Genomic DNA, 27,776 nt, shown 5'->3' with positions numbered 1-27,776 from the left:
AGCTAAGATATGGTACACTGCCTATTAATGGTTTTACGGCTCACTGGCCATCTAACATCGTTCCAAATGATAGATGTATCTCTTGCCAACACTGTAAAGAAACAACAGAGCATATACTATTTTTCTGCCCTTTGTATAAGAGTCCCAGAGGGAGGTGGATCATTCCCCTCTGCAAAAACGTGTCATTACAGGATAGAGCAAACGCCACCAGAATCTGTACATATGACTCATCCTCCTTGGTAGCTATTACAGTTACCAAATATCCATCGGAGGCCTGGTACATCCGTCGTAGGTTTATTGTATCAAAGGGCATTTGAGCCATCCTGACATTAGTCCACAGAAGGAGTCTCAACTGTTATTTTCTAGTAGTATCAGTAGGAATTTTCAGCAGGAACTTGTTGCCCTCTATATGAACAATAGTGATTGTATAAGCTTATAGAGCCATTTTTATAGTTGAAATCTGATAGGCTTCTTGACAAAGTATTCTATATCTAAATGGGAACTCTATTTGTTTTTTGGATTGACGAGGGCCAGGTCTTATGGGAAAATAGCTGCACACATTGGTATGTTAGACAAAAGTTTTATATCCTAGCTTTTATCTTTTTTCTCTTACCATTTTTAGCTATGTCCTATTTATTGTATTTTTATCTATGATCAAAAGCTTAGTCCTGTTGATTTTATTGTTATACTGTTCTGATTATTATTGTTTTTTATATTGCTATCACGCTTTTTAACAAATATTATTTATCATGTATGATTGTTATCTTTGTTACTCTAAATGGTCTAGATTTCTAGACCGAATGAATTCAAATAAAAAAATAAGTGCCTGATTTATACCTTTTTAGCGCCACATTTGCATAAAAAATGTGTTACGTAAAAGCGGCACAAACTTACAACACTCAATTATATTTTGTAAGTATGCGCCGCATTTGCATCAAAAAATGACGCAAATGCGGTGCTAAAAAGTATCAATCAAGCCCCAAATGTAAAAAGTCCAGTCGAAGGCATTGCACTCACATCGTTTTATCACAATCAATATCTGATACAGAACCAATGTTAAAAATAAATGAAAGGGTAAAAAAACGGATTAATGATGCCTGCCGCTGGAACTGCATAAGAATTAACTCAGTGAATTAGAATTCCTTTGGTAATAAGCACGCACTGGTACCAAAATATAATGCAAAACACTTCTCATTCACATTTCAGTTCTCAGATGTCCATGATATTGATGTAGAAAAGTACTTCAAAGGTAACTAGGTAAAGGTGTAACTACATATCTGTGGATGTTTACATCATTTTATCATTAATCCCACCCAATAACCTCCAACTCAGTGGAGGCTGATTTTATCAGCAGAGAGAAATATCACAACATTTACCAGGCCGCTCCTTGAACGCCTAAGGAGGTATCACAAAATGTATAGAGATGAAATTTCTATTCAAACACATCACTTTTCATGTATTCACAATATTAAATAATTTGAAATTGTATGCGTTTTGAAATGTATTAAACATTATTAGTGAGCACTACTCTGCTGCTTCTATTTGTGTGTTAGAACTGGAAATGTTGCAGTGTCAGCTGCAGAAAGTAAGCAGTGCTCATGAAGGAACCATTTACCTTATGTTCTTGGTACCACGTTTGCTATATTTGAAGCCAGTGGTCGCAAGGGCGTTGTCAGGGGTGTCTGCCACCCCTGATGCCACCTAAATAATGCCCCTGCAAGCCTATGTGTTTTATATTTTTATGTTTACCGGTTAGAACAATGACGAGCATAAAAGACACATACGTAAAATAGTATAACTGTTGTCATTAATCTGATACTTATGCTTTGTAGACAAATTATGCCTAATAAATAACCAGTTACTGTAAACTACAAATCCGTGTGTGTGTTATGTCTGCTGAACCAGGGTGAGGCTCTGCCAAAAAAACTTGCAGATGAACAACCCTCTGGCTCCTGACACATACTGTCCTATAGAGCATAATTGATTGGGGAGGAGAGTGAGAGACACCTGCCTGTTGATGGGTACTGAACTACATATGTATTTCCTTTTAAAGATAAGGGGATCTAGTGGGTGTGCCGCCATAAAACTGAGGGGAATGCATTCGATTTCTAAAGCAAAAGATAGTGTATAATTAATATTAAAAACTGCTCCGTTGTCTTCTTACTATGTTAAAACATTTGCAAAATTCTTTGCAGAATAACTGCAGCACCCACCATCGCAGTGTGGCTGGGACAAATGTGCAACAATCGTCCACGTTATTTATTACCTCCAGTTCTACATTTGATAGTTTTGCATTTAATGCTTTCGTTATATGTAATGAATGAGTTATGAAATAACACACAAATAAAACAGCAGCATCCTATCCATTCCAATGTATTACACACTTCACCTGTTTAAAAAGGAGGCCTAAGGGCTTTGCAGATGCAGTTTCATCCTGCCTAGCTGCTGCGGTCTCTTGTGCTATGTATGGTTCCGGCTACATATCTATCAAGAGAGCGTTGATGGAGACTTACTGAATATACGAAGTGTGTACTGTCTCACTTCTCTTTCCGTTGGCTCGCCCTTTTTATCCACTTCCACTCTGTACTCTCCTCCGTCTTCCATTCTCAGGTTACAGATGTGTAAAGAGGCGTTTTGGCCGTTTACAGACACTCTTCCTTTGAACGTTTTCTCTTTCTCGATTAATTCATTGGATGGTGTTAATCGAACTAAAGTAAGGCCTTTGAAAAGCCATGTAATCTCTCCAATGTCGAACCCATCCGGGATCTGAACAGGGAACCTCACTTCAGCGCCCACAGTAGCATTAATTACAACTGGTGGCTGTTCAGCTCCCGCCGAGGCTTCCACACCTAGAGATAAAACAGACAAAATACTTCAGAGCATATTCGAAAATAACCTGTCTGTCACTAATACTGAGGCATGCACGCTTTGAAAATAAAGATATCTATTTTTAAGATAATATGTCAAAAATGTTAATTGTAAATTAGTCTATCCATTTTTTTGATGGCAGTGCTTTGCAAAGCGCAGAGATACATAAATGTATCACAATACTAGTGATGAAGGGGTCGTCCACAAAATGATATCATTGAAAACAGAGCTCCTTTTATCGCAAAGTGTAATTGACCTGCGTGGTCAACTGGAGCATTTTCATACTGCCAAATACCTCTTCAGTACTCTGAAAAGTTGGAGGTAAGTGTTAATCCGCTGTCGATCGTTCTTCATTACTCCACACTTGTTTTTTACTGGAGATAATCTGGTAATAAATGCACATTCTGTGCTTGGCATGCCAAGACAAGAAGGTGTTGCTGTGCTTCATTTCTAGCAATTTAATAACAAAGCAGCCACGAAAACCACAAATATACACTTGCCATACTCCGACAGATGTAAAGGAGACACGGGAATTGCTAGACAAACTAAGATTTAAATACATATATTAACATGCATAAAACAGAATTGGTCAAGCAAGCCATCAAGTGTAAAAAAAAGCGAACATTCCTTGCCCCATTGCAACTCAAGTGTATCTTAAAGTCATTTCTGGCTAAACAAATATTCAAGTGGAATTAGTGCTTGGTTTGAGTAGGCGGTTGCAGGTGAGTCCCCCCCCAGCCCTAATTTGTGGGGACGAGCATTCATTTTTCCTCTACAGACTTTGATTCAGAGCCAAAGTGATAAGAAAGTATAGACTAAAAATAATCTGCAAGAGTGACACACACACAGGCAGTGTGCAGTAGAGGAGTAAATAGCCATGTGGTGAAACAATTTAGGGAACCTGTTATGACTAGGATCCGATGCTGTGTTGTAGATTGTTTTGTGGAGTTCTATTTATAGTGTACCCTACTATTTATTTTCGTTTAGTTCCTGTTTCATATTTTATTTTCAACATAGTTTTCTTGTGTTCTGCAGTCATTGCTTAATAAAATCCTGGTGTGGCTTCATATAACTGTTATGCAATAATATAAATGGATGTACCAATACACAACATGTGCAGGCAAGCACACTTGATAGCAGCTCTGAATGCAGTGTGTGCAGTGCAAGACAAACAAGCATTTGCAATGCAATAGGTCTCACATGTGCTTGAGTTAGAGCTATTGGCATTGCAAATTCATCACTGGACTTTTCTTGCCAAATAAATTGGTCTCTCCTCCCTCATAATTTTATCTTTTTCTGCCATATAATGCCAGTGGCCCTGCATTTAACTAAAGCACTTCCATTTACCTTCTTCCTATATCTGCAGCAAAAAATGAAAATGTTGCCATTTAGCACCCCAATTACATCTGCAATGCTAATTCCGATGGAATACCACTTTCACCACCCTACCATCAGAGTTGCTGGCTGGCTAACACAATTCCCCAAAGAAGGACACAAGACAGCCACAGAGGAGAAATAAACTAGAAGGGTCACCCAAACATTTCAAGAGTGTTCAAACAGTCATAGTGTAATACGTATGTTAAGATGGCTTGAATTATGGTCATAATAGTAATGAGAGATTATCAAAACATATACAATTATCATATAAACCTTTATCAGAAATAAACATTTGGCTTTATACTGTAATGCTCAAAACAGCCCCTAGAGAGCACTATAACAAAAATATAATTTGTAAGAAACATGGTCATGTAACCACATTGTTAGCCTTTAGAGGAGATAACACCATGAAAAAAACAGGAGAAAGTAATGCAGTTACCAGAGGGCGTTTTTAGGCCTAGCAGGCCTACTGTAATGATGTTACAAACAAGGCCTTTGAAACTTTTCCCAGCTGTAAAACAAACGTTGTAGCCAAGAGAAAGCTTAAAAGACACTGAATGGTGGGAGGGGTTATTTCTGGGTCCCCACTAACCTAGTGTGGGGTCCCCGAGATGATGTAGACAGAAAGAGTGTTTTGAAGGTGGTCCAATTGTCCTAGGATCACCACAGGCTGAATTATGAGCAAAAATGTTTTGTAAAAGTTATGCCCTGCAAAGTATTATGGGGTGAGTTTTTGTGCTGTGAGTATTATAGTATGTTGACTACTGCAAAGCTTAGAACAGCCCCTAGAGGACACCACAACAAATATAGCATTTGGATGAAAGACAGTCATGTAACCATCCAGTCAGCACTTAGAAAGCAAAATCACATGAAAAAAACAATGGGAAAAAGTAATGCAGTGCAACCATATATTTAGCCCCTAAAGGGCAAAGTGCATCACACATTTTCAAGACTGGCAGGGCTATTGCAATGATATTACAAAGCCCATAATGATAACTTGCCCCAGCTGTAAAACAAAAGTTACTGTCATGAAAAATCTTAAAAAGATAATGAATGGTGGTAGGGTTATTAATTTGAAGTCCCCACTAACGTAGACGAAAAGAGCACATTGTGGTCAATGTTTTGAAGGTGGACCCATTGCTCTAGGACTACCACAGGGTGAGTTATGAGCAAAAATGTTTTGTAAAACTAATGCCCTGCAACGCATTATGAGGCGAGTTTCCAGGAATGCAGTGAATACTGTAGTATTGGCTCTCCGCTGTGCTGGGAGAGCCGCTTTTGCTTTGAGGTTTTCTGTTCTACATAAAGCATTTACCAATTTTAACTGTTTTAACGGGAGAGCCACAAGTAATGACTCTGATTAGATAACTGTGAACAGTGTGGCCTGCGCTCTAATACCTCAGATCGAGTTCACGCTGTTGTGCCTGTTCACGCTGTGAGCGCCATGAAGGGTAGAGACAAAAAAAAAAGTTTGCCCACTCTGAAGTATATCTGCAATCGTGCAATAATCCATGTAACAGGGGCAAGTCTGCAAAGTGTGACAAAATAGCCTTAAGGCGGGACAAAGGTAAAGAATTTACTAATGACATCAAGAGATTTTTGAAAAGCAAGTCCACAAATGTGTGAAAGTGATAGGCGTGACATGAGCGTGTTTAAAAGCCCACAATACTTACAACAGGTTAAAACTCTTGTACACTTGACCTAAAAACAGAACTCAGACAGAGTTCCCAATGCTGCAGAAGGTTGACTAAAAAAGTATTTCTGGTGGCATGATTTTATCTGTTCAAACTCGTGGAGCTTTCTAACCCCTTTGTCTCATTGGTAAGAAACACTGAAGTTTGTGAAAGCATGTATTGTCAATTGAGACAAATTATTTTTGTTAATGTGAAAAAAAAACATTGACTTCTACGTGTAGCAACAAAGTGATTCTGACAGGCCTAACAGCATAATTTAACAAATCAAGTGATCGATGTTAAATTGAAAAAAGGCTGCCACATCTATAACTAGTGAAATAACAAACAAGTTGCCAGGTTGTGATAAGTGCAGTCTACAGATCTAATGGATTGATTGAAAACACGGATTGCTCTAATATGGTGTTAATAAGGGGCTTTGTTCAAGAGCTCTAACATTGAGGTTGAAGGCAAACCTAAGTGCCTGTCAGTAGGTTGGACTCTTTGATGAGCACACAAAACAATCATCATGTATTCCAGTTGCAATTCAAATTCTGTGTAAGTGTGTGTGAAAGGGGTACACAGAAGTCAACATATTTTCAAGACAAAAGTAAAAGAAAATAGAGTGCTGAAATTGAGTGAGTGCAGTGTATGTTTTAGGGTGGGGAAGTGAGGGAGATGTGAGGAAATACATTTGGGAAAGAATGAATTGAGTGCGCTGAAGAGGAAACAGGTGAGGTTTAAGATGTGCAGATGGAGGAGATGTAAAGGCCTACATATCTAACATAAAGCACAAATAACCAAGGGCTAATACTTCTTCCACAGACCTCAAAAATATTTAATTCACAGTGTCGAAATTTTCAGAATTGATAAATTTCCATTGTTAATTATTTATAACAAATTATTGTTTTTACTCATTTATCTTAAGCAGCTAACAACCAGTGACAAAGGCAACAGTACTGGCAGGTATTAGGTGTTTGTCAGTTGTTGTGTTATATATCTGAATGCAATAACATCTTATAGTGGAACCAAAATACCAGAAATTACAGAAACTTATTTTTCATTGTCCCTTTTCCTATTCCACTTAAAGAACCGTCTGCATAGCTTTCTCTATGATTGCAGCCAGTAGGTGTGGGTGCTTCCTGGAGCCTGGTGAGAATGTATTCTTACAAAGTCCATGCTGCATGCAGTACAAGACACCAAGGGAGTGCACACTTTAAAAGTCCTGAAGTTGTCACGCTGTACAATTTGCACCTTACAGTAACTTTTAAACATATTAACTCATTACAATGTAGGACAGTTTTTTCATGATTTTATGATTTCATGACTATACATTCCCACTGTTTTATAAACCTTTCTTTCTCACTAAATTCAGTTTCTTTAAAATACCACCCAACTGATAGATATACATGACCATCACTTAGAAAACTACCCACTACTTCCGCTTCTGAAATCCGCTCCTTTCATTGTAGCCCTACCCAAACTCTACTAAAAACACCAGAAATCAAGAGCAGAAACCCAACACAACTAACACAGAAGAAAAAAACAAACAAAACAATTATACTATCCTACTAATTCCTAATCTTAGGTTCTGAAGTAGCATGGTACTCTACACAAAAGCAGTTCAATGCCTTTTCAGGGGCCATAAGTGCAATATAAATGTATTTACAATTTACTATTACATTCCTGTTTTGTTTCAGAATTACATAAAAGAGGTCGAATGGCAAGGGATCCTTCATTATAGTCCTTTTTTTCTTTCTAATACATACGGTCCAGCAATAAAAACAATTACCCGTTTGTATTTCTCATAGAACAAGAACACAGAATGAATAAAGACATTGAAAGCAACAAGAACTGCCTCTTAGACGAGGGCTAACAATGCAGCAGAAACCTTGAGTGGTTCTTTATATAACCTTACTTGGGGACTTCTCAAAACAATCGAGCTCCATCTACACAATAGATGAGGCTCACTGTGCAACAAGATATTCAGGTGCTTCTGTAGCTCTCCTGGTGGTGTAGTGCTTTGAGAGTCTGAAAAGCCGGTGGCATTAACAAAATCCATTTTATTGCCTCATTATAAGGTGCGTGGCAGTGAACTTTGCATTTGGCGTAACTGTTAACGGTGGGGAAATAACACCTTAGTTGTAATGGAAATTTTGTTTAATTCCATGTTGAAAAAATGTGTTTTACATGTCATCAGTAAATTTGAATAAAAGATATAGGTCCTCATTACGAGTTTGCAGGTGGAAAAGGCCGCCCACCAAACACCTGTGGCAGGTCACTGGCAGTGCAGTGACTTTCCTGCAGCCCCTATTTCGAGTTTCCCACTGGCCCAGAGGGAAAGAGCCCACAACATTGACGCCGGCTCATAATCAAGCCAGTGGCAATGTTGCAGTTCTATGGTGCGACAGCACCCATCGCACTTTTCACTGTCTGCTAAGCAGATAGTGAAAAGCACAACTGGGCAGTCCATGGGTGCCCCCCTGCACTGCCCATGCCAAGTACATGCACCCCGTCTCCTGCAGTTTTACGTGGCGGTGCAACTGCCATGTAAAAGCTGTTGGAGAGGGGAGTTGTAATCCCCAGGGCGGAGCTGCATGCAGCACTGCCCTAGCGGATTAGGACCGCAAGCACCGCCAGTCCCTCCAGTGGAGGGAAACTAGCGGTATTGGCAGTTCGACAGTGGCCGGGCTGCCACGGTCGGACCACTGCTTTGGTGGCAGTCAGACTGCAATCCCCAAGTGTGGCGGTCCTAGACTTGTAATGAAGGCCTTAATGTCCAATTGTCATTGTTTTAATTTCAGTTTTACATAAAATGTGGATGTTTTCCATAAATGTGCTGCCCAAATGATTTAACTTATAAAAGAACACAGCAGAAATGATCAATAAATTGCAGTCCTTCTGTCTCCGCACAAAAAAGCTCTCCAGTCCCCAAAGCATCGGAACTGGTTATAAGGTCAGTTACACAAGCTTAGCTTCCCTGAAAGCAAAAATATCTCTTCTGTTCCTGCCTATCACATCTTCAGCCCAGCACCATGTCCATGAGACGCTCCTCCACCTGCCCTCACACTCACACTGGTTGGCAGTGGCTATCAGGCAACAGTGGCAAACCAAGAAAGGCTGTTCCTTGTTCAAATGTATTACTGTTTGGACGCTTTGCCTGTCCAGGACTGCGCATCTTCCTGCCCACGGCATCCAACAAAAATTCAGCGTTTCCTGGTGCAGCGGGAGAACCATCGCTGCTGGTGGACCAGATGATTTGCTACATTCTCTTTCTTCTGCTGGCTGATTGACTGGACCTTACATTGAGGGAGTTAGGGTAGAGGTGGAGGAGACAGCAAATTAACAGGGAGAGCCAAGGCCGAGCCAGACGTGAAGTTTGGCCAATAATGCTGGAACAATTATCAGAGTGGGGAGCTGCTATAGATGTTACATCTCTGAATCATGGCGATTGTGAATAATGAATATGTTGCACAAAGAATACTTTTAGCATGAGCCATACCCATTCAGCAGGAGAGTGGTAATGTAGTATGTCTCCCTTAGTGCATTTTGGAGCACATCTTTCCAAAAGATGACAAAATCATGGTGTGGTAGAGTACTGCCATTTAAGAATAGCACAATTTCATTGAAATGGGCACTAAATTGCGTTCAGCCATGCAGCGTTACTACTAAACGTATATGACACGCAAACTATAATGTGCAGAAATTGGGATTCTGTGTTTATTTGGAATTTGTGCATTCCACAACTAAAGTGTTTTGGTTTGTTTTGATCCTCTTACAATCTTTGTTTCTATCACATTGAAGTGCCTCGTTTGTTCTTTCCGTGCTGCGGATTTTACTTTAGTATTTGTATAACTAATGTTAGACCTGACAACTTTAGGGTGACCTTCCCTGAAACATTCTGCCTACTCCCCTCTTGTTTCTGCTGAAAATCGTTTTAGTTGGCTTTAGGACCCTGTGCACTTTACCACTGCTCACCAATGCTGAAGTATATTAAAACATGACACATCTTTGGCTTCTAACAATGGTTAGAGCGGCAGACCCTGATGCAGAGATCTGGCCCGGGACCAGGGTTCAATTCCCACCTTGGTGGGTCTTGGGCTAATTTCCCTTGGACCAGATAATTCTTGCCTCGGTGCCTAATCTAATTGATAGGTCTCACTCTGTAACTCTGGGCAATAGCTTGCTTAATGTCCACAACAGCCCTCACAGTGCTTGGATGCCTGGCTTCACCCTGGGGCTTTCCAGGAGTGGGTGCCTCACAGGGAAAAGCCAGGAGGGGTTCCACAGCGGTATGCGTACAGCGCCTTGAGACCCTAACGGGTGAGTAGTGCGCTATACAAGTGCGAAGTTTGGCTGATTGGCACATTTAATTTACCTATGAGTCCCTAGTAACAAGGTACCACACGTACCCAGGGCATGTAAATTAAATCTTACTAGTGGACCTGCAGCACCTATTGTGCCACCTACTTAAGTAGCTCTTTAAAACACGCCTCAGGCCTGCCATTGCAGCCTGTGTGCAGTTTTAAACTGCCAATTTGACATGGCAAAATAACCCTTTTTCTAGGCCTAAACATCCCTTTTTAATTTATATAAATAAACTATAAGGTAGGCCCTAGACAGCACATAGGGCAGGACGCAGTCAGTGGTGTAAAGCAAAATGATGGGGACCCCTGCAGAATGTCATGATGGGCCAGTGAGTATCCCATATCTCACTGATATTCATTGGCCATGGTCGGAATGGGGGCCACCTGAAGGGTTTGGCGGCCCCTGTAGGGTTGTGGGCACCATGCGCTGCAGAGGCAGCAGAGGCTTGCATTGCACCCCTGGGTGCAATATGTTCAAAAGTTGGACATGTACTTTAAATGTTTACAACTCCCCAATTCGTTTTTTACTACTGTGAGGACTGCCTCTCCCATAGGATAAAATCTGGTTACCTTATTAGAGGGCCTGGGTGAAATTTGTATTACTCCAGAGTAATTGGACTAATTAAAAAAATATGCATTATGCTTGCGATGGTAAATTATGCTATTACTCCAGATTGAGATATTTAGGGCAAGAATCCCATTGCAGGAGCACAAGAACAAAGAACTGAGGCCAAGGTTTACTAAGATTTGGTGCAAGGAAATGCAGCAAGACAAATTATTGAACTGTGTCAAATGGAGAGAACGCAAATGTGCCATGTTTACTAGGATATGGTGAATTCCTGCTGTCTCTCTGCACTGGCCCACTGAATGATGCTAATGACAACATAGGCATCCTTAAACCATGTTGCAAGGGTACCTGTGTTACAGGCAGGGTTATTTTGTGCAGGATGGGGCAAACTCCTGCACAAAACAATGCTCAGAGGCATTTTCCTCTTTCTATGTGTGCTGCAGTATACCGAACATGTAGAAAGAGGAAATAATGAGGAGAAATAAATATATTTCTCCTTGTTATGCCTCTGTTGATCTGGTGTACCATTTTGACGCATTTTAAAGTTTACTTTTCTTACTAAAACTGTGAACGTGCCAAAATCCAAGGGGGGATGCTTGGGAATGCCCACACTCCACCCATGGAACACCTTCCCAACACAGAGTAATGCAAGGCCCTAACATGCGCTGCCTTGTGTTACTCTAGATTTACTAAGCCATGCAGAGCGATGGTAGGTGGCTTTGCGTGGCTTAGGAAATCTAACTTAAGGGCTTGCGCTGCCTTGCGTGATGCAAGGGCAATGCAAGCCCTTAGTACATCTGATTACTACTGCTGTTCATGTCCTGCAGCAATTAGCGCTATTTTCTTAACGCAAAATGCATCCTTAAGCCCATTTTGGATGGAAAGGAGCATTGTAGAGCTAAATGCTGGCTAAAGCTTCTGACATAATTATGAGTAATTCTGAAGTAATTAAAAGTAATTTTGAGAAAGAGAATTACGCCAGTTACTCCCACCACTACTAATAATTGAGGGCCTGATTTAAATCTCGGCGTATTGAATACTCTGTCACACATGACGGATAAGCTGTCCACCATTTTACGATCTCCATAAGATATAATGGAATCATATTATGTCAGACATGATATCCGTCACATTTGTGATGGCGTATTCCTCTCAGTCAAAATCTAATTCAGGCCCTAACACTTAATACATTTAATAAGTGATAAGTTTTGTTTGGGAGCAAATTAGAGATGTCATTTTTGGTCTCTAAAGAATTGTAAATTAAAACCCACTATAATGGTACAGGCAGAATTTCCAGAATCCTCATGAGGGGAAAACTTTTGAAGTTTCTTCCAGCTGGTAGCTGGCAACAGGTATAAAATTCACGGTTGCTCTTTCTACAGTCCACTCCGCAACAGCAAATCCTCTTTAGCGGCTACTCTCAGAAGAGATATCCGGCCTCCTGGAGCGCTTGTCAGCTACATCCTGCAACTTCATCCCACTGGAGATTTTCGACTTCCCAAAAAGTGACATCATCCGAACGCTGAAATCATCATCCTGAGTTCATCTAGTAGCTCCTCCTCCTCGAACACCCCTACTTCCTTGCCTGGCTAAAATTTAACCCCTTAGACATTTTTCTGAAAAATGCCTTTTAAGTCTGAAGGTAAGCCAAGACTGGGCTCAATCCGCTTTGGGTTCAGAAACTCCCTCCATCGTGGTCATCCTTAACTATTGAGTTTTCCCCGGTCTCATGCGACTAGAATGCTCCGGTTGGCACTTTGATCTTTTAGGCAATATTTTTCACTGAAAAAAATATAAATCTGTAACTCCAGTTCTACTGATTGGATTTTTGTCTCTTTGGTGTCAAACTATTTATTATATGTTTCTCTACTTTTTTTAAATTGGTGATAGATTTTTATTTGTTGTGTTTTCACTTTGTTGCTGATTAAGTGCTGTATAAATACTGGCCATAGTGCCTCTAAGTGAAGCCTGACTGCTTCTCTGCCAAACTACCAGAGGGTTAAGTACAGGTTCATTTAGTGACTTATGTGGATCACCTTGACAAGGTTTGTGGTTGTTGCCTGAGTGGGGCTTCCACACCCCTCAACCAATAACCTAATTTCTTAGATTTGTGATCAGTGATGGAATCCAGTGCTTGTATTTGTGCAGTGTCACTTAGTGATTTTGTGCAACACAAAAGTCCCAAAAATATTTTATCAGTTCCATTTTTTCTTAATTTTCCTTGATTTGCCTCCTTTGCTTTTTCGCTTCCATTCTACTTGACTGTCTGCACCTGCAACTCTGCCTGCAAGCATGAAGTTTGAGTTCAACAACCCGGAGAGCCAAAATGTGACTGAGCACCAGGGATTCTTCAGGGTGAGGTAGCTTCCAGCGACCAAGAGCTCCAAGAAGCCGAAGCTCCAGAAGATCCTTAGGACCTCAGTGGAGTCCCACTAGTTACAGGTTCCACCCAGAAGGAGGAAGATATGGAGGAGGAGAAGTTGGAAGGAAAGGATGGGAGCCCCCTGATAAAGGCTCCAGAGGAGAGAGAAGGACCCACAGGAGTGAGGTCCACTGCCAAGTCCGGGGCAGGCAGCATCATATCTTCCTGCCTTCTGACCCCCAGAGGAGCTGGAGAACAGGGGAGCAGAGAGACAATTCAGGTTGCAACTGGCCAAACTCAGGATGGAGGAGGCTGATGCAAAGAAGAATGGAGATGAGGCTGTTGCAAGGCGGGCTGCCAAGGAGGATTCTGCCCAGAAAGCCTGAAGGAGAGAAAGTTGATATTGGCTCATGCGGTGAGCCTTAATGAGTCTGACCTTAAAGAAAAGCAAACAGACTCTAGCACCAATGGTGGATGCATGCATTCAATCTCCTCTGGAGAGGTGAGAGTACGCATAACCCAAGACCTGCTACCTAACTTTGTTGTAGAGGATGACATAGACAAGTTGATTGAGGCCTATGAGGTTACCCTAGAGATGTACAGGGTCCCTGAGGGGGCTTGGGGAGCCAGTCTCTGGAGACACATTCCCAGTGAAAGGAGGGATGCACTGTTGGCCCAAGGGAAGGAGACAGGATGAGGTATCCCCTCATTAAGGACACACTTGTCAAGAACTATGGGCTTACTCATGAAAAGCTCAGGTAGAGGTTTAGGGACATCCAGGAGTTTTCCCAACAGTCCTGGGAGGATATTGTGGACTACATTAGCAAGGCACTGAATGGTTGGGTGAAGGCAGCGATGTAAGTGATTATATAAGGCTGTACAATTTGATTGCCAAAGAGCACATGTTCAGTCATTGTTTTACAGAGCTGCACCAGCACCAAGTGCCAGTAAGCTCACTGACTGCAGGTTAAGGACGTTGACCACTGGCTCAGCACCATGGTCCACAAGAACATATATGTGGGATCCACAAAAGGGGGATCAGGGTCCCCAACAGTAGATAGAAGGGGGTGATAAAAACAAATCAGAAGTTCTCTAAAGGCTCCCAAAATAGTGCACTCGAGAAGAAGGTCCACCCTCAAACTGACAGGAAGAAAAATGGTTTGCATATAAGAAGACAAGAAAATTTGTCCCCAAGTGCTATTAGTGCTATTAATATTATGGGTATGGGTATGTGAAGGGAGCTTCCAGACCAGAGTATTGCGTGGTGAAGGGATTTCTCCAGTTAGTATCAGGGTAGTCAGAGGTTACCCTTGTGTCAGTGGGTGACAACGCGTTGGTACCCAAAGCACATAGGCCTCCTAATACTTCTACGTATAGGCAGTGGATTACCTCAGAAGGACACAGGAACCAGCATAACTACTGTAAGGTGTTATCCGGTGTCTTCAGAGCAGGTTATCCCTAATACATTCCACCAAGTTGTACTAGAAGACAGCTGTGAGAATCACTACTTAGCAGCTCTGGTTCCCCTTAAATAGGGGGAGGGGTGGGATCGCAGGCTCTCTAAAAGTAGCTGTGAGCCCTGCCTTGCCTATGGATTGTTTGTTAGGCAATCATCTGGAGCACACTATCTGGAAGGTAGTGGGGCTCGAATCTCACCTGGAGAGGTTATAGTTGCCTGGGTGGGTGTGCCTAAACATAAGGTCCATAGGCAGCTCGAGAGGGGCATCAAGGGGGCCTGGAAAAATGGCCCAGCCAGCTGCCAAGAAGCAAAAGGGCAAAGGGCATGATAAACCAGCCCCTGAAATTCCCACAGTCCAGGAGGAGGAGGCACCCGAGGACGCCATCCTGGAACCTACTGGGGAGGATACTATAGCCCTGGGAAACCTGCCTGAGCATGGTAAAGTGCAATTTGAAGGTAGGCCCACCAGGGAGGAGTTCTTTAGAGCTCAGAAAGAATACTCAACTCTAGAAGGTTTGAGGTGGCAAGCTGAGACTGAGGCAGCTTGTGATACCTCGGATAATAACCTGATATACTGGGGAATGACTTCTTACATAGTGAGCCTAAGGTTCCTGAGCCTAGGGCAACTCACATGATTGTGGACCCCATGTGCTACAGAGCCTTCTTACTGCATCTGGCTCATACTATACCTCTGGCAGGCCATCTGGGACAGGTCAATACCTTTACCAGGCTTGTTGCCCACTTTTATTGCTCCTAGATGAAGACAGTCTCAGAAGCATTCTGCAGGTCATGTCCTACCTGCCAGGCCAAGTCAGGAGAAAAGCTAAAGGCTCCACTGATTCTCTTTCCTGTTACTGGGACCATGACACTAGATACCTAGAGGCCATACCTCTGAGATGTTTTATTGCACCAGCTGTGGCTAGAGCCCTGATGGAGTTTTTAAACCGAGTGGGGTTCCTAAAAGAAGTGGTGTCTGACAGGGGATTGACTTCAAGTCTGCATACTAGAAGTCAATGTGGGATGAGTGTGGGGTAATCTATACGTTCTCCCCAACCTATAACCCTCAGACAAATGGGCTTGTTGAAAGATTCAACAAACCCCTGAAAAGCACGATTACCAGACTACGTCAGCCCATGAGGCGGAAATGGGACTTATTCTTACCATTCCCGCTTTTTGGCTAAAGGCAGGTACCTCAGAAAGGAACGGGTTTAACCTATTTGAACTCCTCTATGGCCATAAATTTCAACTTTGCTACAGTCCCTTGTGACTAGATGCCCACGGTTGACGCTTTGATATTTCAGGTGCTATTTTTTACTGAACACTTGAAAAATCAATAACTCCGGTTCTACTGATTAGATTTTTGTCATTTGGTCTCAAAATATGTACTACATTTTTCTCTATTGTTCTAAATTGGTGTGGGAATTTTCATGTGTTGTATTTTCACTTTATTTCTCCTTAAGTGCTGCATAAATACTTAACACAGTGCCTCTAAGTTAAGTCTGGCTGCTTTCATGTAAAGCTGCCAGCGGGATGAGCACAGTTTAATTTAGTGACTTTTGTGATTTACCCTGACAAGGACTGTGATTGTTGCCTGACTGGGGATAACCAAAAACTAAATTTCTTACAGTTTGCTTAGAAGTAAATTTAGCTGTCTGTAACAAAATTAAAAAAATTAAAGCCACTTTCTTGCTCGTTCTCCTTCTGACCTCATCCAAGCTTATTTTGGGGGGGGCTGAAGATCCTCCAGCACCCCTACTTCCTGTGCTTTGGCTCTAAAAGCCAAAGCAGCCAAACCTAGAAATATGTGTTGTGTAAATCATTCAAGGAACATCATATAAAGTCAGATGAAAGATGTTTCAAAATTAAAAAAGGTGCATTTCTTTGTAATGAGGGGACTTTTTACATTGACATTTATTTGTATCTCTGCATTGTGTCATTTGTCAATTCTAAAATGAAGTGAGAAACATTCATGATCCTTCACTAAATCAATCAATCATTTGGTGTTTGTAAAGTGTAACTTATCACCCTGGGCGTATCCAGGTGCTGACCTGACCTGGCCACAATTCCCTTACTGAACCAATAGACAAAACTAGTGTAATCTGCCCCCTATACATAGCCGATGATCTTAATAGAAAATTAGCAAGAGTACAGTCTAATTAAGCACATAGAAGAGATGATTTTCATGTCCTGTACTGATGTATTTCAAAGAGTTGTCAAATATGATGATGAAGCAGAAAGAGGAACAGTTAATTAAATAACTAAATGAAATAATTGCCTAGGCTCAAACAGCTTAATCAAGTGAGGTCAGGATGGATCACAGGTTTCCTGTTATCAAACTATGCAATTCCTAGACCTTCATGACATAATTATCCCCGGGGATGTGGGAAGAGCAGTATTTACATGAACAGTACACCTCCTCACTATCTCCTTATATATATGACAATGACAGCACAGTGCTGATCATCAGACTCTCTGCAGCAGAATGAATGGGGCATGGAAAGGCAGGTAGTACAATGAGGTAAGAGCATGGGTGACAGGGCAGTTAGAAGCCACTTCAAAACTTAGCCAATTTTGCACTCAAGTGCCAAGGTGGACCTCAACTGAGCTAGAGCCAGGCATCTGGCTCATGCCTGGTTCATGAAGCATAGACAGAGAGATGAGCGCAAGGTGCAACCCATGACGCAAGGATTCAGTTAAATGCACCAGCACAAATTGTAAATCCAACAGAACTATGACCCTTGCACAACCGACTATGGATTTTGTGCGGGTGGTGTTCTCTGGTCATGATTAGTCATTCTAGATGAGTTCAGGGACACAGCTAATCTCCAAATCCTCTTAACACACTCTAAATAGCACTAAGAAACATGGGGTAAAAATGTAAGATGTTTATTTCTAAAACCCAGGTTTAGTGCATTAAGTTTGAATGGCAATCAGATAGAATGAGAAAATAAATGCAACAATGCATGGCATGGCGAGCAAACAAGCATATGATGAAAATAGAACGAGTTTAAATGGGCCATGGCAGACTTTTCATGACATTTATGGTTTGTTAGTCTATAACTCACCACTCTACCATGCACTGTGTTGCGATAAGTTATGTGATTTGTGATATCTTAAATGTTGTTATAAATGCTATATTTTCAAATGGTATAAGTGAGTTAATATGAAAGAGTACAAGCAGTGCATTGAGAAGGCATGAGATATAATTAATGTAATATGGCTACCGAGTTTATTGCACTGTATATGGAGGTACATAAACTACAATCATTAGAAGGTAGTCTGTAAATTATAAATTTAAGGTAGAACTACAACTTTTGAAAATACAATGTTTGTATACTTTAAGTTTGGTTTGTGTTGAAATAATACATAATGGTATAGTAGTTGAAACTTGGTGCGTAAATTATACATTTAAGGCACAACTGTAACTTTAGAAATTCTGTTTGAGTACTTTAAGTTTGGTTTGTAGAGAAAGAATTAATGAAGTTCCCTAATTATGACAAAGGATTTAACCTTTGTTTTTAATTGAATTTTCATGTTTTTAATACAAATGTGTTTCAAATCATGGAGTCCAGTGTTGTCAAGTAGAGTGTCCTTAAGCGGAGTGTCATACAGTAGAGTGGAGGAGAGTTTTGTACAGGATAGTTCTGTAGAGTGTAGTGTCATAGAGTAGTGTAAAATGGTGTGGAGTGGGATAGCATAGAGTGCAGTACAGTGTAATAGAGTAGAGTGACAGGTTGTACAGTAGAGTGACCTGGAGTGCAGTAGAGAGGAAAGGCATAGGGTAAGCACAGTGGAGTGGTGCGTCATAGAGTATTGTAGAGTGTTGTAGAGTGGATTATATGGGCATAGAGTGGAGTAGCGGGCTGTACAGTTAGTGATGGGGTATAGAGTGGAGTACAGTGTGGTATGTTGGCATAGAGAGTATTAGTTGTTGTAGAGTAGAGGTGCATAGATTACAGTAGAATATAGTAGAGTGGAGTGGTGTAGAGTGGAGTGCCATATATTGGGATTGAGTGGGGTAAAGTATTGCGCAGTGGAGTGGAGTAAAATGGACTCCAGTGGAGTGACATACTGTAAAGTGGAGTAGCATGTTTTAGAGAACAGTGGCGTGGAGTAGAGTGGAATGACATAGCATGCAGTGGAATAAGGTGTTGTGGAGTGCCGCAGAATGGATTAGTGTTGTACAGTGGGACGGCATGGAGAAGAGTAGACTGCGGTACAATATGGTAGAGTGGAGTGACAGACTGTCAGTGGAGTTGCATAGACTGCAGTAGTGGAGTACAGAGGAGTGGAGTAGTGTCTCACAGTAGAGTAAAGTGGGGTGAAGCAGCTTAGAAGAAGTTGCATAGTGTCAGACTGGGTAGTGTCGTACAGAGGCATAGAGTAGAGTGCTGTAGAGTCACATGGGCAGGAGTAAACTGTTGTACAGTTGAGGGCTATAGAGTGGAGTATAGTGTGGTGCAGTGGTGCTATAGAGTGGAGTATAGAATGTTTCAGCAGAGCACAGTAGTGTGTGGTGGAGTGGAGCTGAGTGGAGTGACGTACACTGGAATAGCATAGAATGGAGTCATGTAGAGTGGAGTGGTGTATAGCATAAAGTGGAGTGGCATACAGATTACTGGTGTAGAGTGGGGTAGGATAGGGTGGAATAGCATAGAGTGGAGTCGCATAGATTGTAGTGACAAATTTTTGTGGTGTAGACTGGAGTGGCATACAGTGGAGATGGGGGTAGAGTGGAATAGCACACAGTGAAGTGGTGAAGCATGGAGCGAAATAGAGAGGAGTGCGGCAGAGTGGAGAGGCATGCAGCAGAATAGGGTAAAGTGGTGTGGTATAGAGTAGAGTGCCACGGAGTGGAGTGGTTAACAATGGAGTGGCACTGAGCAGAATAATGTAAATTGGTGTACAGTGGCGTGGTGAATAGTGAAGTGGCATAGAGTGGAGTAAGGGACAGTGTAGTGGTGTACAGTGGAATAGTGTGGCGTGGAGTGGCATAGAGTAGAGTAGAATACAGTGGAGTGACGTAGAGTGAAATAGTGTAGAGTTGAGAGTTGTAATGTGGAGTGGGGTAGAATGTAGTTGTGTATACTGTAATAGTGTAGAGTGGACTGGCATAAAACAGAGAGACAGTGTGGAGTGGACTAGAGTGGCATAGGGTGGAGTGTCTTACAGTGATGTTACGTACATTAGACTGAAGTGGCTTTGAATGGAGTGGTGTAGAGTGTAATAGCATCTAGTGGATAGTCAGAGTGGAGATGCATAGAGTTGAATAGTATGAAGTGTAGTGGCGGAGAGTGGAGTTGCTTATGGTGGAATAGTAGAGAGTGGAGTGGGGCAGGGTGCACAGTGGAGTGGTGTAGACTGATGTATTATATACTGGAGTGGTACACAGTGTATTAGAGTAATGAGATTGGCCTATACTGGAGTGATGTAGAGTGGAGTGGCATATAGTGGAATAACAAACAGTGGAATGGTGTAGAGTAGAGTGGCATAGAGTGGAGTAGCCTAAAGTGGAGTATGGTACTTAAACAGACATAGCATAAAAGTGGTTGAATGGATGTAGATGTAATGTGACAGAAATATAGATTCTGAGGGGCAAATGCTAATTTTTGTTAATAGGTGCAAATAGTTTAAGTAGTGTTTAAATTATAAGTCTCAACATAATTAGTTATATATTGTGCAGTGGTACATTTATTTACATTTTTCTATATGTTTTTAAAACGCTTTACAGAGAACCGTATTGTTTATTGTTCTATATATTTTTAAAAAAGGTAACGGATTCCGTGGTACTATCTAGGAAGTATTGTGGTACGTTTTGAAATTTACAAAAAAAGTACGGTAAATATTAGAATAATAATGAACAAGAATAAAAAAAAATATGGTTTGTCATAAATCCTTTTTAAAAAAAAAAATCAATAGATACTCTAAGATAGTACCTTAATACTCCGGTACCTGTGTTAAAAATATATACAATAAAAAATACTTTTCCCTACCTATTCACACTTTGGTAAAGTACCTCATTTCTTCCTCTAGGTTAAAAAAACATAGTAATAAGGTATATATCACATATAAAATAAGACCTCAGCCACTTTGCTGCTACGTCTAAACAATCAATGTCTAAACACTGCCTAAACAAGCAACAGAAAATGTAAAAGAGACTCAATTACACGCCACACCACTCCACAACATGCTACTCCACTGTACAACACTGCACTTCACTCTACAACACACTACCACAGTCTACAACACACCACTCAACTCTATGATATGCCACTGCAGTATACATCTTCTCACTCCACTGAACGACAACCCACTCTACTGTATGCCACTCCACTCTAAGCACTTCTGCTCTAAGAGGCTCTATGACACAAGGCTCAATGCCATGGCACTCTATTTAACAGGCCACTTCACTCCCCAGTACCTGTTGAAATCACACCCTAAAAAATGCATATGTGATAAAAGGCACTGTACGACACACCACTCAACTCCACTATGACAGTCCACTCCACTCTACGACACGCCACTTCACTCTACGCCACACCACTCCACTCTATGACAGTCCACTCCACACTACAACATGCCACTGAAGTGTATGACAGTCCAATCTATGCCGCTCCAGTGTAATGTATGCCACTCCACTCTATACCACTCCACTCTACCCCACTCTCTCTAACCCACTCCACTTTAAGCCACTTCACTCTAGGCTACTCCACTTCATGTATCTCCACTGTACGGTATAACACAATAATGCATGACACTCTAAAACACAACATTCTATGACACAACACTCTGTGGCACTCCACTCTATGCAACTCCAATATATTCCAATCTATGACACTCTACCTCACACTATGCTACTCTACAATACTGTTCTCCCCTTTACGCAACTACCTCTATGCCACTCATTGCCACTTTACTCCACTGTACTTTGTGACACACTACTTCACTCTATTTCATTCTACTCCACTCTACTCAATTCTAGGACATGCCACACTATGCCCATCATTCCACCCTGCTCCATGATACACCAACACACAACACTCCACTTCACTCAAGAACACTCAACCTCACTTTAAGCTCCTTCACTCTAATCCACTCTGTGACATTGTATGACCGCCACTCTATGGCAGACCACTCCACACTACAACACTCCACTAAATGCCGCTCTACTCTACAACACTCCACTCAACTCTATGCTCCTCCACTCTTTGTCAATCTACTTCACTCTATGACACACCACTCCACTCTGCAATGAGCCACTGCACGTTATGCCACTGTACTCTACAACACTCTACACCACAGCATGCACCTACACTCTATGAAACTGTATGACATGCCACTCCATTCCACTTTATCACACAGCACCCCAATGTATGACACGCCACCCCCACTCTATAACACATCACTCCACTTTACAACACTCCACTCTGACATTCCATGTCACTCCACTATTGATACGTTACTCCATTCTACAACATTCCACTACACTCCATGCCACTCTATTCTACACCTCTCCACTATAAGACACTGTACAACATGCCACTCTATGACACACCATGCTACTCTACTACACACCACTCCACTCTATGGCACTCCACTCTAATCTACACTACTCTACTCTATGCCCCTCCATTCTATGACACTCTACTACTTTCTATGCCACTCTACAATATTGTACTCCACTCTAAGACATTCTATGCAACTCCTTCTATGCCACTCCATCCCTATTTACTCCACTGTACTCTGACACATTATTCCACTTCTCCAGTCTATGCCACTCGACGCCACTACAGTATAAAAACACTGTACAACATGCAACTTTATGACACACCACTCCACTCTACTCTACGCCATTCCACTCTACTCCAGTCGAATGTACAAGACTCTACTTCACTCTATGCCTCTCTGCTCTATGCCAATCCGTTCTATGACATGTAGGACATGCTACTACACTGTACTTCACAGAACTTCACTCTATGACACTCTGCGCCGCTCCACTCTATGACATGCCACTCCACTCTATGACATGCCACTACACTGTACACCACTGCTCTCTATTCCTCTCCACCCTAAGACACTGTAAGACACACCACTCTATGACACTCCACCCTACTCTACAACATGGCTCTCCATTCTACTCTATGCCACCAGGGGTGGTTGGTAACATTTAAAAGTGGTGGGGAGAGCAAAGTGCCCCACCGCTTCCCAAGAGCCAAAAATGCTGCTTTGCCTGTATTCTGCCCTAGGGCGAGGATTACAATGAGGAAATAAGCTAGCTACATGGAAAAAAGGAAATCATAAGCTAATGCTTATGGAATGCCGGATTAAATAAAACAAGCATGCAAGATAAACACAGAAATTAAATCACTGACATGCATTACACTAACGTAATCACGGACATGTATTACACTAACATTTTTAGTTCAAATAAAATGTTACCTATGTGCTGCACATCCTCGGTGTTCTTCTGCAGTTTGTGGCTTTGAGCACGAGTCAAAGAGCTAATGCCCCTAACCAATCTAGGCACTGCTCTCATGCTATTATTACCAAGCATGAGAGAAGCACCAGAATTGGATGAAGCAGGCTGACTCAACACTCCTTCAGGCCGTGGAGGCCTGTGCCTACTCTCCACCCAGCTGTCTAACACACCTCAGGTTGGAGAGCTTTAAAGTGCTCATGTCAGGCTGGCCATTGCAAGGCAGCTGGCAAAAGTGGCATGCACACTTTAAACTGAAGTATCTGTCCACTACTCCTCCATGCTGCCAATCAGCAACAGTGTACCCGCCACACTTCACACTCGGCTTGGGCAGGCTGCGCATCAGTAAAAAATAAAATGGCAATAAAATAATTCCACTGCTGTTTAATTTTTCACATTTTCTATGACAGCTCGAAGCATGGCTGACATTCCTCCACTCTAATGAAGAAACTGCCACTGTATGCCACTCTACTGTACTCTATGCCCCTACATTCTATGGCACTTTACTCCACTGTGTGTCACTCTGTGATACTGTACTTTATTTCACTCTATGCCAGTATTTCACTGCAGTGCAATCTACTCTACTCTATGGCACACTACTCTAACACACTTTACAGCAAGGCACTCCATGACAGGCCACTTCACTCTGCTCCACGACAAGCCTCTTCACTCCACACCACTTCTCTCTAGAACACTCTACTCCACTTTGTACCTCCCCACTCTATGCCAATGTACTCCACTCTGATACTGTTCAACATGTGACTTTATGACACTCCACTCTACTACACGTCACTCACTCTATGCCACTCCACTCTACAACACTCTACCCACTCTATGCCCCTACACTGTATGTCACTCTATGATACTTTATCACGCCACTCCTCTCCACTCCACATTACAACTCTCAACTGTATGACATGCCACTCCACCCTATGACACACTACTCCACTCCACTCTATGTCATCCCACATCACTTTAAATCACTTTACAATACTCTATGACACACTTGTCCACTTTATGGCATGCCACTTCACTCTACTCCTCACCACTCTAAGCACATCACTCTATGACGCGCCACTCCACTGTTCGACACGTCACTCCACTCTGTGGCACTCCACTCTAATTATGCTTCTCTACTCCACTCTATGCCCCTCGACTCTATACTCCACTCTTCAACACCGTACTCCACTCTACAACACTCTATGCAACTGCCTCTGTGCCACTCCACACCACTTTACTTTAGTGTACTTTAGGACACACTAATCCACTGTACTCCACAACTCCATTCTATGCCACTCCAATCTAACACACTGTACAGCGTGTCACTCTATGAAATGCCACTCTGCTCTATTCCACAAAATGCCACTCCATTCATTGGGTAGTATATTAACTGCCCAGGTGTGATATGGACCTAACAGAGAAACTATCTGCCAACTAAAAGTGACAAGAGCGGTAGGCAGGGCTGCATTCTTGCCTCATTTATCTTTTCCCTCTACATAATGTAGAGGATACAGAGTTACAGGCACTATGTGCAGACACCCCCAGAATCCACACTTGGTCTGTCCCAGTTCTACTGTACGCAGATGATGCGGTCCTGCTTTCTAGGACGGCAAATGGGTGACATCAAGTCATTGATTGTTTTGCTACATACATGGGGAAGAAAGATTTGAAAGTTAATGTAAAAAAGACCTTTATGGATTGTGATAGGGGCACACCTAAGACTCAACTTCATCATGTTAACGGTATTTCCATAGAGAGGGAAACTTGATGTGCTCTACTGCGGGCATGTTCATGTCAAAACAAGGCAACAAACCAATTAAGGAAATGTTGACTGTTTACAAAAGAAAATATTTGTTCACCTAAAGGGGGGGGGGCTTTTAGGTTCTGGCAACTCGACTATTTTAAAAATACAGGAAAAATATTTTATGAAGTGTTTGCTGGCTGTTCAGAAATCAACATATGCATTTATTGTACATAAAGAGTTGGGTAAGCTGTATGTTGTAGGATATTCTACATATAAAACTTGTCCTATGCATGCAATTTGGAGCAAGGTACAGACAGAAATTACAAAGGCTATCATTCTGGATTGCTTGTCCCTTGAAACATTTTTAAAAATGCCTTGGCTTTCGTATATTAGTGATTTTCCAACTGTACTTAATGACCCTGTTTTTTTACTGAAAAACGAGAATCAATAATTTGCTATTTAAAAAGAGAACTAGAATTGTTACTTATCAAGAAAAGAGAGGACTTGAGATCCTCCCTGGAATCTATGAAACTATCAGTTACGAATTACGTACCCGCCCTCCAGTCTGAGGGTGTGCAAAATGATCTTTTTACAATTACTGGCGAATGTCATTGATATATTCAGACAAATTTTTGACTTGGTACTGTAAATAATATTGTTGCCTTTCCAAAAATGGGCCAGTGTTGTACTGACAGGCCGAATTGCCCATGTGATGAGAAATCCAGACAAAGAACTTTGCACTTTGTCCCCTTTTTAACATTTTATATGAATGTAAGGAAACATTTGTATTAAATCATTAATAATAAATATAAATATTTATGCTTTTATGGTGGCTTTTGTATATTTGTGTAATCCGGAAGATGTACAGGTTTGTCCTGCATTATTTTCTTTGTTCTGAGGGCACTGAATGAGAGAAAGTGTCTCACTCATTTAGAAATCGAATTAGGAACCTATGCTATTAATAAATTAAACAAGTATATTGGTATTTTGAATTGATGTAATAATGTATGTACTTTTATCGCGTATTATGATTATAAACCAAATAAAGATTTAGACTGATGGGTAGGGTGTTAGAAGTTTGTGGTATATTTTGTGTATATTGGAGAAATTCTTGAGTGCACAGATTTATTTAGGTACAACATAACTTTGATCTTCGAACCCTGAGCCAAAATTAGAGACTCTCAGAACCCCTGATACCTCTTGCAGGAGGCACAGCCATAATCAGTACAGATGGCCATATAGAATCATAATTATACCCTTGAAACTGTTAAACCCTTCTTATTTCTAGGATTACTAATTCACAAAATAGACATGAGATTGCTATTCACTTAACTTGAGATATCGACAATCAAACAGCAATAAAACGTAATCCTTGACAATGTAAATTCTCCTTTAAATGTTTATTGGCTGTTCTTTGATACTGTGGTACATGAACTAAACAAAAATAATTATAAATGAAGAATTGTATATTTTGTGAAATGTACAACAAAATTCAATTGATTTCGGAACTTTGAATGTCTTTTTTTTTTTAAAGAATTGTATTCAATATTTTATATGTATATACAGGTGGAGAGAAAATAACATACCCCATGACTGCCCATAAAAATAGGAAATCAACTTACAAACATTTCAGCATCTACATTCTGTACTTAACTTATAGCAAATGTCATTTTGTACTGCATAATACATGTATTCAATCAGCTACTTATTTCCTTCGTTTGAACTACCTATAGCATGAAGCCCCTTAAACCTTCTTCATCCCTGCAGACTATTCCATTCCCCCCCAAATGTCTCAGTACTAGCGCATAGCACCAATTATTTGGGGATAAAGTTGTTCCTTAGGGTGAACTGACTTCATTTTGCGCTCTCAACAAGCAAATGACGGACATGTAGTTGTTCTCCATTGCTGCAAGATCAGTGATTTTGAAATTAAATAAGCAATGCAGAAAAACTGCTTTGATCGTATGGATAAATCTGGACAGCTAGAAATTCTGAATAAGGCCCCCAAATGGACCGGAACTAGAAGCACCTGAAGCTGTTTGCTAATCCACTGGGACAACATTTCCCAGAATCCCGTTAAGGCTGGACAGAAAAGGCCGACATGGAACCTATCTCCCACAAAGTAATGACATCTAAAGCATTTGTGTGAGAGCAAAACATCTTGTTAATCGAAGGAGTGTATAATAAAGCATCCATTTTGTATAAAAAAAGCCATTCTCTTAAAGTTAGCACCCCTTAAAGCTTTATGGGAGAGAGTGTAATACCGCTTCCGGAGCTGTGGGTCTATTAGACAGCCCATAGCTGTCTCTATTCTATTTAAGGACAAAGGGAAGGTTTTTGCCTGGAGCTCTTGCTGAAGGATACAATACCAATTCCCCACCCCTAATTGGCCCTATACAAAAAGAGGTTGAGTGATTGTGGAAGCAATTGTCTCGGTTGAGTTGTGAGTTGATGAAAGCATTGAATTAATCTAATGGGAAATCTGAAGAAAGGAAGAAGTTAGAGAATCTGGAATAACTGGATTGCTGGTCTTCAGTAGCTCCCATGTCTCAACATTCCCAGCCAATATAAAACTGTCGAACTTGATAAACCCCAATCTCTCCCAATCTACCATGGTTTTCAAAGGCTTCTGGAGGTCAAATGCCTTGGATTGCCGTAATAAAATTGAAGGATGAAATTGAGAAAAATGATAGACCTGTTGAAGTTCGACACCTCAAGACAATAGAAAATAAGGGAATTTGGACCTAGCATGCTTCAGAAGCCATGGGAGTTTGAGGAAATGTGAAAGTTGAGGCTATCCTCGGACAGCATCTTCTTAAGATAGAAGTCACTGTCTAATTGACCGTACCTAGCCGCGCTAGCAGTCCAGTCAAAATACACAGCCT

The 27,776-nt window shown here is 41.4% G+C and overlaps 1 protein-coding gene across 2 annotated transcripts in view; it reads right to left on the bottom strand.

The window, feature by feature from the left end:
• LOC138268348 (SLAM family member 5-like) overlaps nt 1-27,776 on the bottom strand; it is a 586,627-nt gene that overhangs the window by 480,202 nt on the left and 78,649 nt on the right. For both annotated transcript variants that reach the window (XM_069217902.1, XM_069217901.1), the window contains exon 2: nt 2,514-2,849. In XM_069217902.1, the coding sequence (XP_069074003.1) occupies nt 2,514-2,849 (336 nt within the window). The remainder of the gene's footprint in view (nt 1-2,513; nt 2,850-27,776) is intronic.

Source organism: Pleurodeles waltl, chromosome 12 (assembly GCF_031143425.1).
Source record: "Pleurodeles waltl isolate 20211129_DDA chromosome 12, aPleWal1.hap1.20221129, whole genome shotgun sequence".
Classification (NCBI taxonomy): Eukaryota; Metazoa; Chordata; class Amphibia; order Caudata; family Salamandridae; genus Pleurodeles; species Pleurodeles waltl.
Note: the sequence above shows the minus strand (reverse complement) of the source record. Positions and strands in the feature narration are given on the sequence as shown.